Source organism: Furipterus horrens, unplaced genomic scaffold (genome assembly GCF_987537825.1).
Source record: "Furipterus horrens unplaced genomic scaffold, mFurHor1.1.pri manual_scaffold_13, whole genome shotgun sequence".
NCBI classification, from domain to species: Eukaryota; Metazoa; Chordata; class Mammalia; order Chiroptera; family Furipteridae; genus Furipterus; species Furipterus horrens.
Genome location: NW_028327183.1, coordinates 133420 through 150843, shown reverse-complemented (window position 1 = coordinate 150843; position 17424 = coordinate 133420). Strand labels below are relative to the sequence as shown.

Below are 17424 nucleotides of genomic sequence, written 5' to 3'. Positions count from 1 at the left end.
TGTTCCGCCCACAGCTGTGGCCTCCCCCACTTTGCTTTAAATGGCCCCACACCCCCCTTTCCTCCCATGCACCTGTGCCCACAAGAACTTCATCTGTGCTCTCGTCACTCACACAAGTCCGGCCTCCTTCAGCCACCCTGCCTTGGGGAGCTGGCTTTGAGGCCAATGGCTCCATCCTCTCTTCCCCAGGCCCACCGTGGACCCCAGCAGGGTGCACTGTGCAGACTCCACTGCTGGGGGTGTAGGAGGGAGGGAGGGAGCAGGAACCTGGCACTTCAGCCCCCTGACGTCAGAGCTGCTGTTCCTCACGAGGAGCCATTGAACTCTCCCCTCGCCCCCACATCGCAGACTCGGGAGCAGAGACAGGCCTGATCCACGACCACCCAGAGCATCCGCTTTATGCCACTGAGCTTCTGAGTGGTCGTGTGCAGCTGCAGAAGCAGGAGCACACGTGGAAAGCGGCTAGAGCAGCACGTGTCCCTGGGAGAGCTGTGGCAGCTCTTCTATGTATCTGTTGTTATCAGGGAGGGGAGTGAGCTCCTGGGGACTCGAGGACCGGAGGGGTGGGAGGAGCCAGCCCAGTGGCTGCTCTGACTCACAGAACCTCCTAGAACACCCGGCACTATCCAGTGTGGTTGACCCTATTGGATGTGGTTTGGGTCAGCCACCTCATTGGCTGCTTTGCCCATGCCCACTTGTCCATTCGGTCTGTGTAAAGGGCCAAGGTGTCCTTCCCTGGGCACACTGCAGCCTCAACCCTCCCTGCACCCTCTTCCTGGCTGTGTGCAGGGGGGGACTTGGGGGGTAGGAGATGTCCTCACTCCCCACGGGGGTACCACCAGAGCAATTACAGGGTGCCCCGTGAAACTGTGTCAACAGTGAACAATGCTGCACTTGGGGCATGTTAATACTAATAATTGTTCCTGAGTTGTTAACTCTGATAATCCTACCACAGCAGTGCCACTGGGACAGGCAGTCCCAAATGCTTCACTCCACCACCACCATGACCTGTCACACAGATAGTTACAGGTAACGGAACTGAAACATGCAGGCAGGAGAAAAAGCCCCAGGGCGCCCAGCTGAGGGTGCAGGGCCATGATTTGTGGCCGGGCCACTTCCCCTCTCTGGGTATCTTTGCCAGCCGCAAAGAACAAGTCTCTACTTGTATATTAGGAGGTGGGGTTCCATATAAATAAATTCATTTGAAATGAAAGAGGTTTACACTTCTTTGAGAACTCCCGGCTTAAATCATAACAAATGAGAGCTCACATACAGCAGGTCCTGGCAACCCTCAGCCTTTGGAGACCAGCGGTCACTGCAGAGTGAGAAGAGTGGTTGTGGGGTCCTCCCAAAACAGAAGTTGAAGTCGGGGGAATGCTGGGGTCAGGCAGACTGAAAAGAAGTGGAGTCACAGTGGGCTGGATGTAAAGGTGTCCACTTCAGACCTGGACTTGGAAGCTGCCCAGGATCCCATTCCCTGGGGACCTATGGACTTAAAGTAGATGCAGAGGTTGGTGTGGAAACCCCCTACCTGAGGCTTACACCTTCTCTGGTCAAGTGACCACATGACTGAGAGAATCCAGGCAGGAGCCAGACACCGACTGCCACCAGCATGTTGCAAAGGATGCGCCTCACAGTCTGTCACTTTCAAAAACAGGGTTTCTCAACATTGTACCAGCTTGAGACTGAATGTTTGTCCCCCCCCCCCCAATTCTTAAGTTGAGATCCTAACACTCAATGTGATGCTATTAGGAGGTGGGCCTATGGATGGAGCCCGCATGAATGGAGTTAGCACCTTATAAAAGAGACCCCAGGGAGCTCCCTGCCCATCCACCATGTGAGGACACAGGGAGAAGATGTCCCTGACCACACTGGGACCCTGATCTCATATTTCCAGCCTCCAAACTGTGAGAACTACATTCCTGTTGTTTGTTAGTCACCAAGTCTTTGGAAGTTTGTTAAAGACCACCCTTCATGCTGATTTACAAAAGCTGTTTGACAGGCTCACCGTGCGTGGTCTGTGCACGTGTTCAGCTGAGGAGGCCGTGCTCCCGTGGGCGCACATTCAGAAGCATCAGGATTTGAACTCACGCTCTGCCCCAGCACACTGAGGTAGATGCTGGAAACAGCCCAGATGCCCATCAGTGCTAAATGAATAAACCAGCTCTGTTCTCCACACGAAGGAATAAACTGCCGACACCTGCTCCAGCATGTGCGCCTCAGAATAATTTTGCTGGGTGAAAAAGCCAGTCAGCCCTGGCCAGTGTGGCTCAGTTGGTTGGAGCATCACGGGTTTGATTCCCGGTCAGGGCACATGCCTAGGTTGTGGGTTCAGTTCCTGTCGGGCCACGTGCAAGAGGCAACCAATCGATGATTCTCTCTCACATTCATGTTTCTCTCCCTCTCTCTCAGCCTTCCCCTCTTTCTAAAAATAATTTAATTAATTTTTTAAAAGAAGGCAGTCAACATAAGAGGACATAAAAATAAGGGGACATCCACCTCTATAAAATTCTAGAAAATGCAAAGTGGTGACAGAAAGCTCATCAACGGTTGCCTGGGGCTAGAAGTGGGGCCAGTCAGGGGACTTCAGAAGGTCACAGGAAACGTTTGAGGATGGTGGCTAGGTTTTCTGTCTTAACTGTGCTCACAGTTTCTCAGGTGTCAGCACATGTCAGAGCTTTGCGATTGGGCGCTTGACCGTGGGCAGTTTGTTGAATGCCCACATACTTCAGTAAAGCTGTTAAGGAAAAAGAAACTTTCAATGGCTCCTGTCTCCCCACAGATCAAAGCCCCGTGTTTACAGACACGCCGGCCTCCTCTCACTTCCCTTCTGCGGAACTGCAGCCGCACCGCCGGTGTCCTGTCCCCCAGCACCGCGCTCCTGCAGCGCCCCAGGGCCTTGGCGCTTGGGGTTCCCCTTCTGGCTCCCTTTCCCCGGCTCTCCTGCGGTTCTTCCCTTCCCAGCCCGGGTCTCAGCGCCAGCACGGGGCCCTGCTCCCCACAACCTGCTTCCTACCTCGTCACCCTGGGCATCTCCTTCTCAGCGCTCCTCGGGTCTCTTATCCCTTTGCAGCTTTGCTAACCGAGCGCTGAGACCTTGTCCCTGTCTCCTCGGCGCCCCGCTGCGGCTCCGGCCGAGGCCCAGGGCGCGCCACACCCGGCGCCAACGCCCCTCTGTGCAGGGGGCCGCCCGCCGGGCGGGGGCTCCTTCCTCAGGGTGCCTTGCTCGAGCCCTTCCATCCCTCAGCCCTGCTCCCTGTTCTAGGCCCTGAGGCAGAGAGGAACGCAAACGAAACCCTTGCCTGCACCCCTGTTTCTGTGCGGGGTGGTGCTGGGGGTGAGGGTGGCGCGCCAAGGGCAGTGAGAGCGTACACGGTCGTGATGAGGGTCCAGCGGGAGGGGAGCACGTAGAACAGACTGTCAGACACCCGCTTCTCCACCCCTCCCCCACACGATGCACGGAGCAGCTCCCTGACCTCACTGGGCCTCAGTTTCCCCCCGGGTAAAACGGGGTCGGTGGGTAGCTGGGAGCGCCACACGGGGCGGCAGGTGGGCATGAGAGCGGAGGGGGCCGCTTGCCTGGGATGCCCTCTTCCTCCCCGACCACTGGGGTATGGGTTCGATTTAAACCAGGGTCTTCGAAGTTCCGGAAAATCCGGGAAATGCAGCACCCCCTGCCTGGCCATGCCGTCCGGGGCAGACGAGATAACGTGCCGCCCGTTTCCCGGAGCGGGACGCGGCGAGGCCGGGCGCACAGCCCCGGGCCGCGTGCCATGAGCCTCCCGGCCGCAGGCGGCAGCAGCGGACGGCGGCCGGATACAATGTAGCGAGGGCGGCGGCGGCGGTCAGGTGAGCTGCGGAGGGGCCGCCCGGCGGGTCGGGGCGGGCGGGGGTGCCCGGGGCGGAGGGGACCGGGGCTCCTGGCCCTCGGGTGCACACGGCCGGCCGCTCCCGTTCCCGACGCGGTCACCGAGGACGCAGAGGGTGAGGGATCTGTCCAGGGCCCCCGCCCGCGCCCCAGAGGGCTCAGACCCGCCGGGCCGGGACGCCCATGCTCCGTCCTCACCTGGGCGCGGGGGGCGTACGTGGCCTCAGCGGAGACCCCGCCGCTCCGCTGGAGCAGGGCTTAGCCCCCAGACGGGGAATGGCTCCCCCAAGTGACATTGTCCCCGCTTCCTGCCGGCAGCCCTGGCTGTCTGTGGGGTTCGCGAGGCCCTTGCGGACACGCACAGCTGCGCCCGCCTCCGCGGATGCGCTCGGAGCCTCAGTTTCCTCGCCTATGAAATGGGAGGGGCGGTGGGACACACCTGCCCTGTGCGAGCTGCTTCGTGAGGGTCCCCGGGGTGCATGCATGCCTGTTGCTGTTGCGAGTGAAAGTGGGGGATGTACCGTTCGGAAGCGGCTGGGTGACTTAGGCCGGCAGTGTCCACGGGGCCAGACTTCAGTGGCAAACAGCCCTTAAAGGGACAGTAACCCTGTTTCTGCCCCCTGCAGGGTCCTGGCAGGCCTCCTTCAGGGTGTGAGCAGACAGGGTGTGTGCCGTCTCCAGGACGAGTTCTCGGCAGCTCTGGTGGTGGCTGGGGCGGGAACAGGACCTCTCGGTGTCTGAGCCACAGGCAGGACAGGGGGGGTTGTGGTGAGGGCACCAGAACTTCAGCCCGGTGTCCCTCAGCGCCCGGGAGCGCCAGGCTTTGTTCCCCTGGGTTTCCTTCCACTGCTAAGTCAAGGAGTAAGTCAAGGGGTCCCCTCCCTACGAGAGGGGCAGTCTCTGGAGGAGGGCGGGAGGGGGGCAGGGGGGGGTTGTCACTGATTTTCTTGATTCTACTCAGTCTCTGCCTTCCCGACTGTTCTGTGAGGCCAAGCCCAGATTCTGGGTGTCACTCTCTCTGTGGGGTGAAGCTGCTGGGCTGGAGGGGGTGGCTGGCGTTCCCTGTCTTCTGTGTGAGAACATCATCTGTCTGCCCTCAGCAGCCCCGAGGGAAACATGATTCTCTGACTCAGCAGGAGAGAGACTGAGGCTGACAGTGGTCAAGTAACCGCACTCACGTGTTTACCCGGTCCAGCCCGTGACGAGGTGTCCGAGACAGGCTTTTCCCGTGGGAAGCTTGCTGGAGGCAGGGCATGGTGATCAGACATCTAGGGTGGGGGGAGAACAAGAAACCCGGTCAGATAGGAGGGTGACCAGATAGCAGGATGGGGGACTCTTGCTAAGCTGAGTTAGTGGGGTGTTTGCTAAAACTGGGTTTTACAAGGAAGGGCACAGGGGGGCCTAGGAGAAGGTTCAGGAGCCTGAATAAAGTCTGGCTGAGCAAGGAATCTTTGTCAGCACTCATGAGGAGGGGGTTAGTGAATACTAAGGCAGCAGGATCTCTCCTGCACTCTGAATGCTTCCTAGGACACTGTGGCACCTGCCATCTTGTGGGGGGGGGGGTCACTGGGCATCAGGGCCCAAGCACCCTGTGTGAGCAGCCCATGGCACCTGTGGCCTCCCATCTGGACCTGGGGGCTGGGCAGTGGGTGCCAGGTTCTGCCAGCCTGGAACTGCCCACCCATGTCCCCACCACAGATGTCAGGCAGGGGGAACAGGCCCCACAGGTGATGTGTGAGCTCCTGGCAGGTGCAGGGCAGCCTGTAGTGAGCAGGGGTGTGGGGGGCCCTCAGCAGGGCTGTCCCTACTGCCCTGTTTCCTTTCTTGGCAGCATGGCAGATAAGGGTCATGAGACTGCCTTTTATAATTATGAGTTATTTCAGACTGTAAACGGGTGTAGAGAAAGCATAACCCACACCAAGGCATTTACTACAAAGCTAAAAAAAAACAACTTTTCCTACTTCCTGCAGACTCATTTCACCCTGGAGGCTGAGGTTGTGGCCCAGCTAGTTAGGCGGGGGGCCTGGGACGGGAGCTGCCCCCTAGCAAAGCCCCTTCCTCTCTGTCAGAGCCATCAGCTGGGCTCTCAGGAGGGCAGCAGAGCCAGGCAGTGAGGTAGGCACTCCCGGCCTGGTCCTAGGGCCCCGAGGTGAGGCCACACACTGACTCAGGCCACAAGGAGCATCCATGGGAGCCAGGCCAGCGAAGTGCTGGCAGGGATGTGGAGCCCGTGGGGCGCTGGAAAGGGCCCCGGTGGCAGAGAGGGCCTGGTCCTGGCATCGCTCCTGAGAGTCCAGCACTGTGCTCTCTGTGGTCATCACTGAGTGGCTGCTCAGTGGCTGTGGTTCTGGGGTGCTCTGATGGGAAAGGAGTACCTTGGTGTGGGGACCAGGCCTGAGGAACTGAGATCTGGTAGGTGTGTGCATGGGGACAGTGAGGACAGGGCTGGACTGGGGCTGAATGAAGCATCCAGGAACAACGGAGTGTGCTGGGACACTGTCTGCCGGGCACCCTCGGGAGCTCGAGTCCCCCTCCTGTCCCTGCCTGTGCTGTCTGCATGCATGATGGGAACATGTTAGATGTCATCACTCTTACTGAGGGGACACCACCCAGAGGGCCTGGGTGAGGGGGCTGAGCTGGTTTGGGGAGGGGCTGAGGATGAAGGCTGTGGTGTGGGGGCCTCCACTCAGATGCCCCTGGGGAGGAAAAGAGGCCAGACATGCCCCCGAAAACCCCCAAAACACAGAGAGGGGAGGTGGCGCGGTGAGCGGGGAGGTGGCTGCTCACATCTGCCCTGCCCTGTCCTGCTGCAGCTGGGATGCTATGGAATATGATGAGAAGCTGGCCCGGTTCCGGCAGGCCCACCTCAACCCCTTCAACAAGCAGCTTGGACCGAGGCAGCATGAGCAGCGGGCCAGTGAGGAGGCCCCAGACATCGCTTCTGAAGGTGGGTGCCGGGGGAGGTCCGTGTGGGCAGTGAGACCCCTCACACCGGCACCCACCTCCCTTCCTGGTTTCTGCGGTACAGAGCGGCTTCCCTCCGGAGGCGGGCACCCTGCAAGCTGCCTCCTTCTCCTCACACGCCCCTTTTCCCAGGTTCCCCCCAGCACCCCCCGTGGGCTCCCCGAATCCCCAGGGGCCCTTCCGACCCCTGCCATCTGGCCTCCTCCTGGGGAAAGGGCAAACGGACTGTTCTTTCCCTGTTGCCCCTCACACCTGCGCCCCGCTCACACCAGGGACCCTGCCTGAGCCACCCCCGGCGGAGCCGGAGTTCCACTGCGCCGAGCGTGTGATGGATCTCGGTCTGTCCGAGGACCACTTCTCCCGCCCCGTGGTAAGGTGCAGGGCACCCCGGGCACGTGGAGCCAGACACTCCCTCATCACCCCGCCCTCAGGCAGAGGGGCCACGTCCGTCTCAGCCAGGGCTCCTCCAATGTGAGGCCCATGCAGCACCTGGCACGCATCACCAAAGCCTGTCTGAGGGCCGGTGGGGAGGGCTGGGCCTGGGGCTAGGATCCAGGGCTGCTGGCTGTTCCTCTCCCTGCGCCCCAGGTTCTTAGACACGCTGCAGGGTGAGGCTTAGGGGGGGGAGGGAGTGAAGTCCCTGCCCACCCCCTGTACCCCATCCACTCAGCAGGGCCACTCTGTTGTATATTTTGTTGCATGAAAACCTTATTTAAAATAAAAGTGCTCTAATGATTTTTAAACAAAAAGTTTGAAAATCTTTTATGCAACTGTCTCCAAGTTTTGAGAGATTATAGCGTTCAAATGTAACAAATGTACAGTTGAGGGGCGTGGCTCCCAGGCAGCGGCAGCGCCCCCGCCCCAACACTCCCAGCACTCACACCTGAGATGTCCCCCTTCCCAGTGCCAGCACTGGCCTGAGTGCTGCGGGCTTTGCTGGGCCACTGTGAGGTGCTGGGGCCGCAGGTGGGCGGTGCCTGGGGCTGCTCTGGGCCTGGTGATAAAGCTGGAGGCCACTTCCTCTCCTTGATGACAGGCGAGTGTCGTTTCCCCAGCTTCAGTGAAATAGCATGGCCAGGAAAGCGATTGGATTGCCAAAAGAAGGAAGTTGTGTTTTGAAAAACGTCCTGAAACAGGTCTTCAGAGGCCTGTGGGTAGATGGGTCCTGCTGGGGGCAGGTGGTGCGGGATGGCTCCTACTGGGCCGCCAACTTCCCTGGGCCTTGCACAAGTTCTTGGCTCATTCTGGGCAAGCGGAGGTGGGGAGGTCTGTTCCGGGCCTCACAGCCCAGGACGATGGGCCTGGCCTCGGTGGGAGAGGCGTGGGCAAGCATCTGACTCGTGTGCTCTGTCCCCAGGGCCTGTTCCTGGCCTCTGACATCCAGCAGCTGCAGCTGGCCATCGAGGAGTGTAAGCAGGCGATCCTGGAGCTGCCAGAGCACTCGGAGAGGCAGAAGGATGCCGTTGTGAGGCTCATCCACCTGCGGCTGAAGCTCCAGGAGCTAAAGGTGGGTGCAGGCTGGCCCACCGTGGAGGCAGCCAGAACTGAGCCAGCATGTGGAAGTCTGGAGGCCTGGGGTAGCCTCTGGCTCCCTGCCACCTGCCCCCACCCTGGGACCAAGGCAGCACTGCCCAGAAAGGCAGCAAGAGAGCTGGGCTCTCACTGCAGTGCAGACTGCTTCTCAATCTGATCTTTATTGGCCAGTCAGTCCTGGGTCATGTGCCCACTCTGACCCAGTCATGGAGACTGATTGGTCAGTCCCGAGTCATGTGCCCACCCACGGCCCCAAGTGGGTGAGGGAAGTCCCACCTTGAACCACATGAGTCAGATTGAGCGGTGGGGGATCCTGAGGGTGACACAGTAAGGGTAGAAGGTCCTGGCAGCCAAACCACATGTGTCCACAATGTAGTCCTGGATCTGTGCATCTGGCTTGGCCCACCGTGTTCCTGCACTGGCCCACGAGTGCCTGGGAATGAGATGTAGATAAGGCTATGGTAACAGAGACTCTAAGATCCAGTGGCTTAAAGGAATTAGCTGTGTCATTTTACTCCTGTAGAAATGCCATAGGTAGTCCAGGGCCCATATGGCAGCTCATGGTGGTGGAGACTCCACGTCTTCCTTTTCTGTTGCTCTAACCGTCCCCAGGGGGTGTCCACAGTGGTCCCAGGCCCCATGTGGTCTGCACTCAACCAGCAGAAAACAAGGGAGGAAGAGCAGAGAGGGGCACGTCTCTCCTGTTCTCATGCCCTTGGCCTCAGCGGGCAGCATGTAGGTGCAAGGGCTGCTGGACAGGTGGGCCAGGCCTGACTGACCACTGGGGTGTCGCATTGCTAAAGAGAAAGCTCACAGTCTGTTGCAAATGGTGCCTGGAAGAAGTACATCAAGGGGTTTCTGTGAAGGGAAAGGAGCTGCAGCAGCTCACCTGTGACCCCTCCCTGGGCCTCTCTTCAGGACCCCAATGAAGATGAGCCCAACATCCGAGTCCTCCTGGAGCATCGCTTCTACAAGGAGAAGAGCAAGAGTGTCAAGCAGACTTGTGACAAATGTAACACCATCATCTGGGGGCTCATTCAGACCTGGTACACCTGTACAGGTGGGCTGAGGCCCAGACCGGCTCCTGGGGGTGGGCAGATGGGTCCCCAGGGCAGGGCAGAGGCCCCCAGGTCTGCTGCTGTTTCCGGGCTGTGTTCAGGTGAATTGCTTGCTATGTGCTTGGTGTTCACTGAGCCCTGGGCATGCACAACGCCTGCCTTCAGGGGCCTCACATCCACCCCTGAGTTTTCAGTGTGGTGGTCACTAGCCATGTGTGGCTATTCAAACTTAAATTTAAATAAGTGGAAATAAATATTTGTTTCTTAGTTGTACTATCCACACTATAAGTGCTCAGTAGCCATGGGAGGGCAGTGCAGAGAGAACACTTCACCATTGCAGAAAACTCCATTGGATGAGAAATAAGTAAAGGACGTGGTGTGTTAGGCGATATAGTACGGTGAAGAAAAACAAGAAGAAGGAATAGCATGTGTCAGGGAGTGGGGTCAGTGTGACTTTAGGGTGGAGTGAAAAGGAATCATGTGACATTTAAGCAAAAACTTGGAGGTCAGGGAGCAAGCCAGGTGTATATCTGGGGAGAAGGTTCCTGTGCAAAGGCCCTGTGGTCACTGTGTGGTGCCTTTGATGAGGAGCAGAGAGCAGCATGGCTGGAGCATCGTTTCTGAGAGGGGGTGTGGTTGATGTAGGCTCAGAGGTTTCTGGGGCCTTCCTGTGAGTGAGCTGGCAGCCTAGGCTGGTACTGTACGTACTTAGGTTGGAAGAGTGTCACTGGCTGCTGAGCTGAGCATGGACTGAAGGAGGGGTGCAGAGGTGGTGGGGGAGGATAATGGCACTCTGACCAGGGCGGGGCATTGGGGAACACAAGTGGCCACTAGTGATAGGACGAGCTGAAGGACTGAAAACGGTGCAAGAGAGATGTGCCCGGATTACCTCGAGGTTTTCAGTCTCAGCAGGTGGAAACGGGGGTTTCTGACGTCTGAGACGGGAACAGGGCCTGGGCTGGGTTTGGGAAGGAGGAGACAGAGTTCCACTCAGAGAGCACAGGTTTAAAGCCCTTTAGATGTCCGGGTGGGAATGTCAGGTAGGCTGCTGGGCTTTTGAATCTGGAGTTCAAGGGCCGAGTCTGCATAAACCTCCAGGGCAAGGCCTGGGATAGGGAACAAGGGACCTGCAGTGAGAAGCTCTTGGGTTGGTCTGGAAATTGGAGTAGACCCCAAGGGGATCCTGGCAGCTGAAAGTCAGCACCCCCCCCCTTTCTAAGAGTCATGTTGTTGGTGCCCTACACCACCCAGGGTGTTATTACCGCTGTCACAGCAAGTGCTTGAACCTCATCTCCAAGCCCTGCGTGCGCTCCAAGGTCAGCCACCAAGCCGAGTACGAACTCAGCATCTGCCCTGAGGCCGGGCTGGACAGCCAGGATTACCGCTGCGCTGAGTGCCGAGCGCCCATCTCTCTGCGTGAGTGCCGGGAGGGGCAGGGCAGAGGGTGGCTGTGCTGGGCAGGGGACAGGCCAGCAGCAGCGTGAGAACACTGGGTAAGTCGGGGAGCCAAGAGCAGCACGACTCCTGCAGACTCATCTGTTCCTGGGGAAGCGACCAGAGGCTGCCGTGGCGCTTTTTCACCTCCCGCCAGCACCCTGCGGTTCCAGCCGGGGTCGCCTAGGAGCACTGCCCTCGGCCTCCCTTGTGCGGCCCTCTTGTCACTGAAAGCCCAGCTAGATGGGGATCAGGAAAACCCCACAGTAGTCCCGCACGTGGCGTGTGTCAGGCCTTAGAGATTTAGTAATGTCAGTTCATGATGTCCCCTCCGAAGTCCTGGAAGGCAGCCCTATTATAATAGTCCAATCCCACTGGTGAGAAAACCGCGCAGTGAGGCGCACTGGCCCGCCTGATGTCTCGTGGCTGAGAAGAGTCAGGTCTGCAGGGTGGCACCTCGGGCCCCGTTGGCTCTTTCTGTCGCGTGCCATGGGTGCAGCTGCGCAATGGGACCAAGGCACGTGCGCATGCTTGTGTGGCTGAGACTAAAAGTAGCCCCAACTTTGTAACAACCCACCCTGTGCGCAGGGGGCGTGCCCAGTGAGGCCCGGCAGTGCGACTACACGGGCCAGTACTACTGCAGCCACTGCCACTGGAACGACCTAGCCATCATCCCTGCGCGCGTGGTGCACAACTGGGACTTTGAGCCCCGCAAGGTGAGGCGGGAGGGCAGAGCATGGGCGGGGGGCGTGGTCTGTGGGGTTGAGTGGGGCGTGGCCAGGAGCGGGGAGGCGGGGGCAGTGTAGTGCTGGAGGGGCCACTCCCACGTGCCCTTCTAGGTGTCCCGCTGCAGTTTGCGCTACCTGGCGCTGATGATGTCACGTCCGGTGCTCAGGCTCCGAGAGATCAACCCTCTGCTGTTCAACTACGTGGAGGAGCTGGTGGAGATTCGGGTGAGGCGGGGCGAGGTGGGCGGATCCTGCTCTCCCGGGAGGCGGGGTGTGCGCTATGGGAGCTGAGACCCCTCAGTTATCCTCTGCATTAAAGACACTGGAGCAACGTCCAGTCTCAATATGATGCTAGGCCCACAGGAAATGTGAAAATTTCTAGTAGCCACATTAAAGATTAAAAAGAACAGGTAAAGTTATTTTGAATAATATATGTGTAACCCACTATACCAAGAAGGTTATTTCAATATAATCATATATATTATTGAGACCTGACATTATTTTTTGTACTCTGTCTTTGAATCTGCACTCACGGCCCTGCCAGTTCCAGTGCTTGGAGTTCATGTGGCTGGTGGGGCGGCCGTGAGAAAGCTCCTGTGATGTGGTCAGAGGGACTGGGTTCCATTTAAAGGGCAGCGCCTGTTCAGTCGCCAAGGCCACTCGGGCTGCGGAGGGGTTCGTGTCCTTCTCAGACGGGGATAGAGCGACAGGGCAGTCCCTGCCCGGGCCCAAGAGGCCACCTGCCTCTCTCGCCCACAGAAGCTGCGCCAGGACATCCTGCTCATGAAGCCCTACTTTATCACCTGCAAGGAGGCCATGGAAGCGCGTCTGCTCCTGCAGGTCAGGCCCGCTGCCCAGGGTCAGCGGAGGGCAGGTGGGGAACAGCCAGACAGATGAGGACAGGTCATGCTGTGTCTTTAGCAGAGGGTGTTCAGCACTGTCCCCGGCAACACTAGGTCTGTAGTAAGCAAAAGGGCATTCTGCTCCAGAAGTGTTCTCTGTTACCTCCTGTGGGGCACTGAGAGGAGCAGCCATTGTCCCTGCAGCCTCTCTGTGATTCTGCACAGTGAGGACCAGGTACAAGTTTACCTCTTCCAGGCCTCCTGTGTCTTTGTTCAACCAAGAGTCACAGAGTCCCTGCTAGGGGCATACACTGTCGTAGATTCTGGGGAGCAGCAAACAAAAACAAGATCCTTGCCCTCATTTCAGGGGTGCCCCTCAGGTGGGGAAGACGAGAAAATAAGCTGTCCACAGGGTTGGTGAGGTCTGTGGACAAGATGAAGCAGAGAAGGGGTGGGAATGTTGGAGTCCGGCCCAGGAGGAAGTGCCACGTGCCAGGCAGAGGTGGGGCGGGCCTGGTACGCCGGCAGCAGGAAGGCAGCCAGTGTGGCTGGAGGGGCTGAGCCTGTTTCTTCCACAAGCACCCAGGGCCTGGATGGTGGGTAGGTAGGGATCGGGCAGTGGGGGGGGCCCTCCCTGGGGCTTGCAGTCACAGCTGCTGGGTCTGTAGCTCCAGGACCGGCAGCATTTTGTGGAGAACGATGAGATGTACTCAGTCCAGGACCTGCTGGATGCCCACACAGGCCGCCTGGGCTGCTCGCTCACTGAGACTCACACACTCTTCGCAAAGCACATCAAGCTGGATTGTGAGGTGGGTGCCCCATTGTCAACCAGGTGTCTCCTTGCCCAGCCCCTGGGGTGGGGAGGGTGATGTGTCCAGGGGCCAGGTGCTCTCTGGAGCAGCACTGACTTGCCCTGTCCCCACCCCAGCGGTGCCAGGCCAAGGGCTTCGTGTGTGAGCTCTGCAGAGAGGGCGACGTGCTGTTCCCCTTTGACAGCCACACATCTGTGTGCAGCGACTGCTCCGCCGTCTTCCACAGGTTGGTGTGGCCCGGCCCCCGCCCTGAGGTCACAGGGAGAGGGACAGGGAGGGAGACATTTGGGGCTTGGTCTCTGCTGTCTAATTTTCAAAGCCCTTTGCGTTGATCCCAAGAGAGGAGTTAGGCCCAATGTGACTGAATTACATGTGTCACCTGTGGGGCATGGGAGGGCCCCGGGTGCGGCCCCGCACCCAACCTGCTCTGCTTTTCCCCAGGGCCGAGGCTCGCCTCTCAAGGTTGGCACTGGCCAGAGGTCCTCACCTTCTCGTTCCTGGTGCTTCTGTGTCCAAGGGATCTTTTTCAAACTTCTCCAGGCTAAAAAAAACGCCTAACATTTTGTTTATTACCATTAAATAACTTAAGCATTTATAAATACTTACTAAATGTTTGGAAAAATAATACACATAAATTGGAAGAAAAATATTTTAACTCTTTAATAAGCAGAATTACTAATATGTGTCCACCTGCTGGGTCCTGCACAGTGCCTCACAGTGGCCTTAGATGGGACAGCACCCCCCCCCCCCATTTCTGTCACACTGGATTTTGCTGACTGCTGGCTATTGGTCATAGCAGCAGCTAAGGTCATAGCTGTGCAGAGCTGGGACTGTGTCACAGAAGGGACTGATGTGGAAACTGTGAACTCCCTTGAGCTGGCAGTTTGCATGCTGTGTGACAGATGTCAACCACTGCTGTGCCCCCTTCAGAAATTCAGCCCATGGTGCTCTGGGACTCCACAGCACCCTGGGGGCAGAGTCATGGTTGTGGTGGGGCAGATGGGATCATCGGGTCCCTAAGAGATCTGAGCAGGACTGTTCTTGTCAGTTGGCAATAAGGTAACAGTGCCCAACCACCGGCCTGGCAGACACACCTGGGTACAGACCCTGCTTGTGCCTTTTGGGAAAAACTGTGCCTGAGTTTCCCCAAGTGTAGAGGGGGATGTTGGGGCCTGAGTTAGGAAGCTTGTGAAGAGTCATTGCTAGTATTTTAAATGTGAAGAGCCCTGCCCCGTCCCTGGGGCCTGACCCCGTCTCCCTGTCCCCAACCCCCAGGGACTGCTACTACGACAACTCCACCACATGCCCCAAGTGTGCCCGGCTCACTCTGCGGAAGCAGTCTCTCTTCCAGGAGCCTGGTCCAGACGTGGATGCCTAGAGCCATGGGCACCCCTGCCAGGCCTGTCGGAGCCCATCCTGCTGCTCATTGCCAAAGTCAAGGTGGTTCTTGTGCTCTGGAGACCCCTAGGGTGCAGCCCTGGACCTCTCCCCCACACTGGGCCTGAGGGGTGTGAGCACTACAAGGACCATAGTCCCTGGAATTTGCTGGGACTGGGGGCTGTACCAGCTGTTTCCCGGGCATGCTGCTGTGAGGGCCAGAGTGTGCCCCCCAGCCCTGCAGTGCTCTATGGGCAGGGCTGTGGGGGAGGGCCTCTCTTCTTCCCTGTAGTGAAGAGCCCCCCATGCCCTTGTATCTAAGGCTGCTGGGTCTCGGCCACCCTGCAAACCCCGCAGGACTTCAGGGGAGTGGCGGACAGGACCAGAGGATGCCGGCAGCACACACTCAGCCTTTGCCTGGGGCTCACCTGCAGTGGATGGTTTGGGGTCTACCTGGAGGTTCCCATCCTCCCAGCTCCTTGGCCCTTTGGGGTCTTTTGGTTGTTCCTGGCTGGGGATCTTCACAGCTGTCTCCCCGCAGCCCTGGCCCTGCCTCCACGGCTCTCTCCAGTAGGTCAGAGGTTGCCTGGAGACCAGGGATAGAGTGCCAGTGCCAGTCCAGGGCTTAGTGTTTTTCTCTGTACAACGTGGAGGGAAAGAGGCCATGGGGCTCCCTTGGTGGACTGGCCACAGCTCCTGACTTGGCATCGTCCAGCTTACCCTGCTGTTCTGAGCTGCAAGGCTGGGATTCCTGCCTCCAGGTGTGCCCCTGGGGGAGTTTCCAGGTTAGGCGAGAGAGTGGGTAACGGCAGGCTTGAGTGGCATTTCTGGGCACCAGATTTTCCCCTGAGGAGGTCTTCCCTGCTACAGTGCCTGTGAAGGGAGGAACCCAGAGAGCTTGGAGACCACCAGCCAGGGGCCTTTTCTGGATTCTCTGAGGTCCAGTGCTGGGAGTATTTGCTGCAGGGAGCTCCAGGCAGGAAGCTTAGCGTCCATGCAGGAAGACAGGTATGAGGTGTGCAAAGGACCCCAGATGGCAGATAAGACCCACAGCCCTTCAGTGAGGGAGCTGCGGGCAACTCCAACATTTGTGGGGAGGCTTCGTGTGCCAGGGACTCTGCCGCTGAGGGGCAGGCCTGTGGGAAGACTCCTTGCTGGTCTGGACTGTGCTGGCTGTCTCCTTCCGGTGGTGGGTGGTGGGTGGTGGGCAGGGAGCACAGCCACTGGGGTTCCCATCACCCTGGACTGGGAAGCCCAAGGGAAGAAGCCGTAGCTAGCAGAAGGGTCAGCTCAGTTTGCTGGCCAATGCGAGGGGTGCTGAGGACAGCATCACATAGTGGCTTTAGGCAACCCTCTTGCTGTCTGCTCTGACCTGCCCCAGCGTGTCAGCGAGAAGGGGACACTGTTGAGGTGGGGTCAGCAGTAGGTCCTCGGCCTGCCTCCCCTCCTCCAAGGTTGCAGAGTGGGGTCAAGAGCAGGTGCCTCATATCTGCACTTTCCCACAGCCACACATTTCTGTTGTGGGGACATTAGCCATTTCTGGGTTTACTGTGCTACAATCAGTGTCAGAGAAACATTAGCATGCCGGCGTTAGACAGTCGGCTCCTTTTTTTTTTTTTTTAGCTCCCTCAACACCTTGTCCCCACCCACCTCTTCTGTATGACAGTCTCCAAACAAAATCATGTGGGGTTTTTCTGGGTCCACAACAATGTAACAAAACCCACTGAGGAACCGTTCGCACCTCACAGAGGAGCAGTGAGGGGCACCCAGCTGGGAAGAGGCTGCAGCCACTGTCTCATTAAATCTGTTCTCTGGACTCTGCTGTGTGTGGTGAAATCCGGGACAAGGCAGGGTTTGTTGACAGGCAAACCAATTGCAGGCTTTAGGGGGAGCCCATAACTTGCCCCATCCAATAGGGTCAAGTTACTCTGGTTTGGGGAGAAATAAGTGCTCTTGCTGGGTGGGAGAGGCTTAGGCGTGGTGTCAGACATCTGCCTGAGTGCTCTGGTTCTGCTCCTCTGTGAGGTGGATGCAGATGCAGACTGCATCTCAGGGGTTGTTGGCTTCTAGGAGGTAGTGAGCACTGGGCTAGGCGTGCAGAGAATGCTCAGTAAACAGAAGCTCTGTCTTATTTCCAGAGTCCTCTTGGGAGAATTGTGTCACTGACCAGTGTAACAATAAGAAAGCCACAGGTCCAGTGCCTGCTACATTTTGCTAGACCACTGCATGGGCCCTCACTGAAATTCAAGGCCATGCCCGTTACCCTTGAAATTCAGGAAACCATAGATCCCCACCACAGATTACATCCTAACCTCTGTTCGTGTACATTTTTCTGCAGAGATATAATCTATGGATTTGACCAGGATCTCAAAGGGGCTATGATGCAGAAAACCTGGGGAATCTGTTAAGTGACTCTACCTTATCTATATCCTGTTCCTAAGGGTTGGAGCTGTGCCTTGGCTACAAATAACTAATGCTCTGATTTGGATATTAGGGGGAGGATGTGATCTTTTTTCCCCGTTTCACGTTATGAAATAGGGCTTAACATTTTTATTTTGACAAACTTAGATTTACAGAAACATTGCAAAAATATTCCCAGGCACCTGTCTCCTGGATGCCCTACATATTAACAGTTTGCCCCATTTGCTTTATTCTATCTCCACAAATACCTTTTTCTCTGAATCATCTCACAGTAAATTGCACATGCTTCGCCTCTCGATACTTGTGTGTATTCCTCCCAAACAAGGGCATTATTTTACATTGCCCCAGGGCAATTATCCAAAGACATCAGGAAATTAACATTGACAT

General features: G+C 57.7%; 1 protein-coding gene across 4 annotated transcripts; it reads left to right on the top strand.

Moving 5' to 3' along the window:
- The first annotated feature begins 3819 nt into the window (after positions 1-3819).
- On the top strand, positions 3820-16432 carry DEF8 (differentially expressed in FDCP 8 homolog). 4 transcript variants are annotated; one of them, XM_090261123.1, is made up of 12 exons: positions 3820-3849; positions 6682-6815; positions 7105-7202; positions 8190-8339; positions 9284-9425; positions 10675-10839; positions 11446-11573; positions 11697-11810; positions 12345-12425; positions 13096-13236; positions 13356-13465; positions 13681-13875. In XM_090261123.1, exons 2-12 carry the CDS (start codon positions 6692-6694, stop codon positions 13820-13822), a joined length of 1395 nt encoding a protein of 464 aa, XP_090117249.1. In that variant the 5' UTR covers positions 3820-3849; positions 6682-6691; the 3' UTR covers positions 13823-13875. The 4 variants fall into 4 exon arrangements, with proteins under 4 accessions (XP_090117249.1, XP_090117252.1, XP_090117251.1 ...); XM_090261126.1 differs by lacking the exons at positions 3820-3849; positions 13681-13875 and adding exons at positions 3925-3984; positions 16240-16432; XM_090261125.1 differs by lacking the exons at positions 3820-3849; positions 13681-13875 and adding exons at positions 3925-3984; positions 14515-15818.
- Positions 16433-17424: the final 992 nt, after the last annotated feature.

Coding starts and splice junctions, on each gene's coding strand:
- DEF8 (XM_090261123.1), top strand. CDS start 6,692: ATGGAATATGATGAGAAGCTGGCCCGGTTCCGGCAGGCCCACCTCAAC. Junction 8,340..9,283: donor TGAAGCTCCAGGAGCTAAAG/GTGGGTGCAGGC, acceptor GCCTCTCTTCAG/GACCCCAATGAAGATGAGCC. Junction 10,840..11,445: donor CCGAGCGCCCATCTCTCTGC/GTGAGTGCCGGG, acceptor CCCTGTGCGCAG/GGGGCGTGCCCAGTGAGGCC.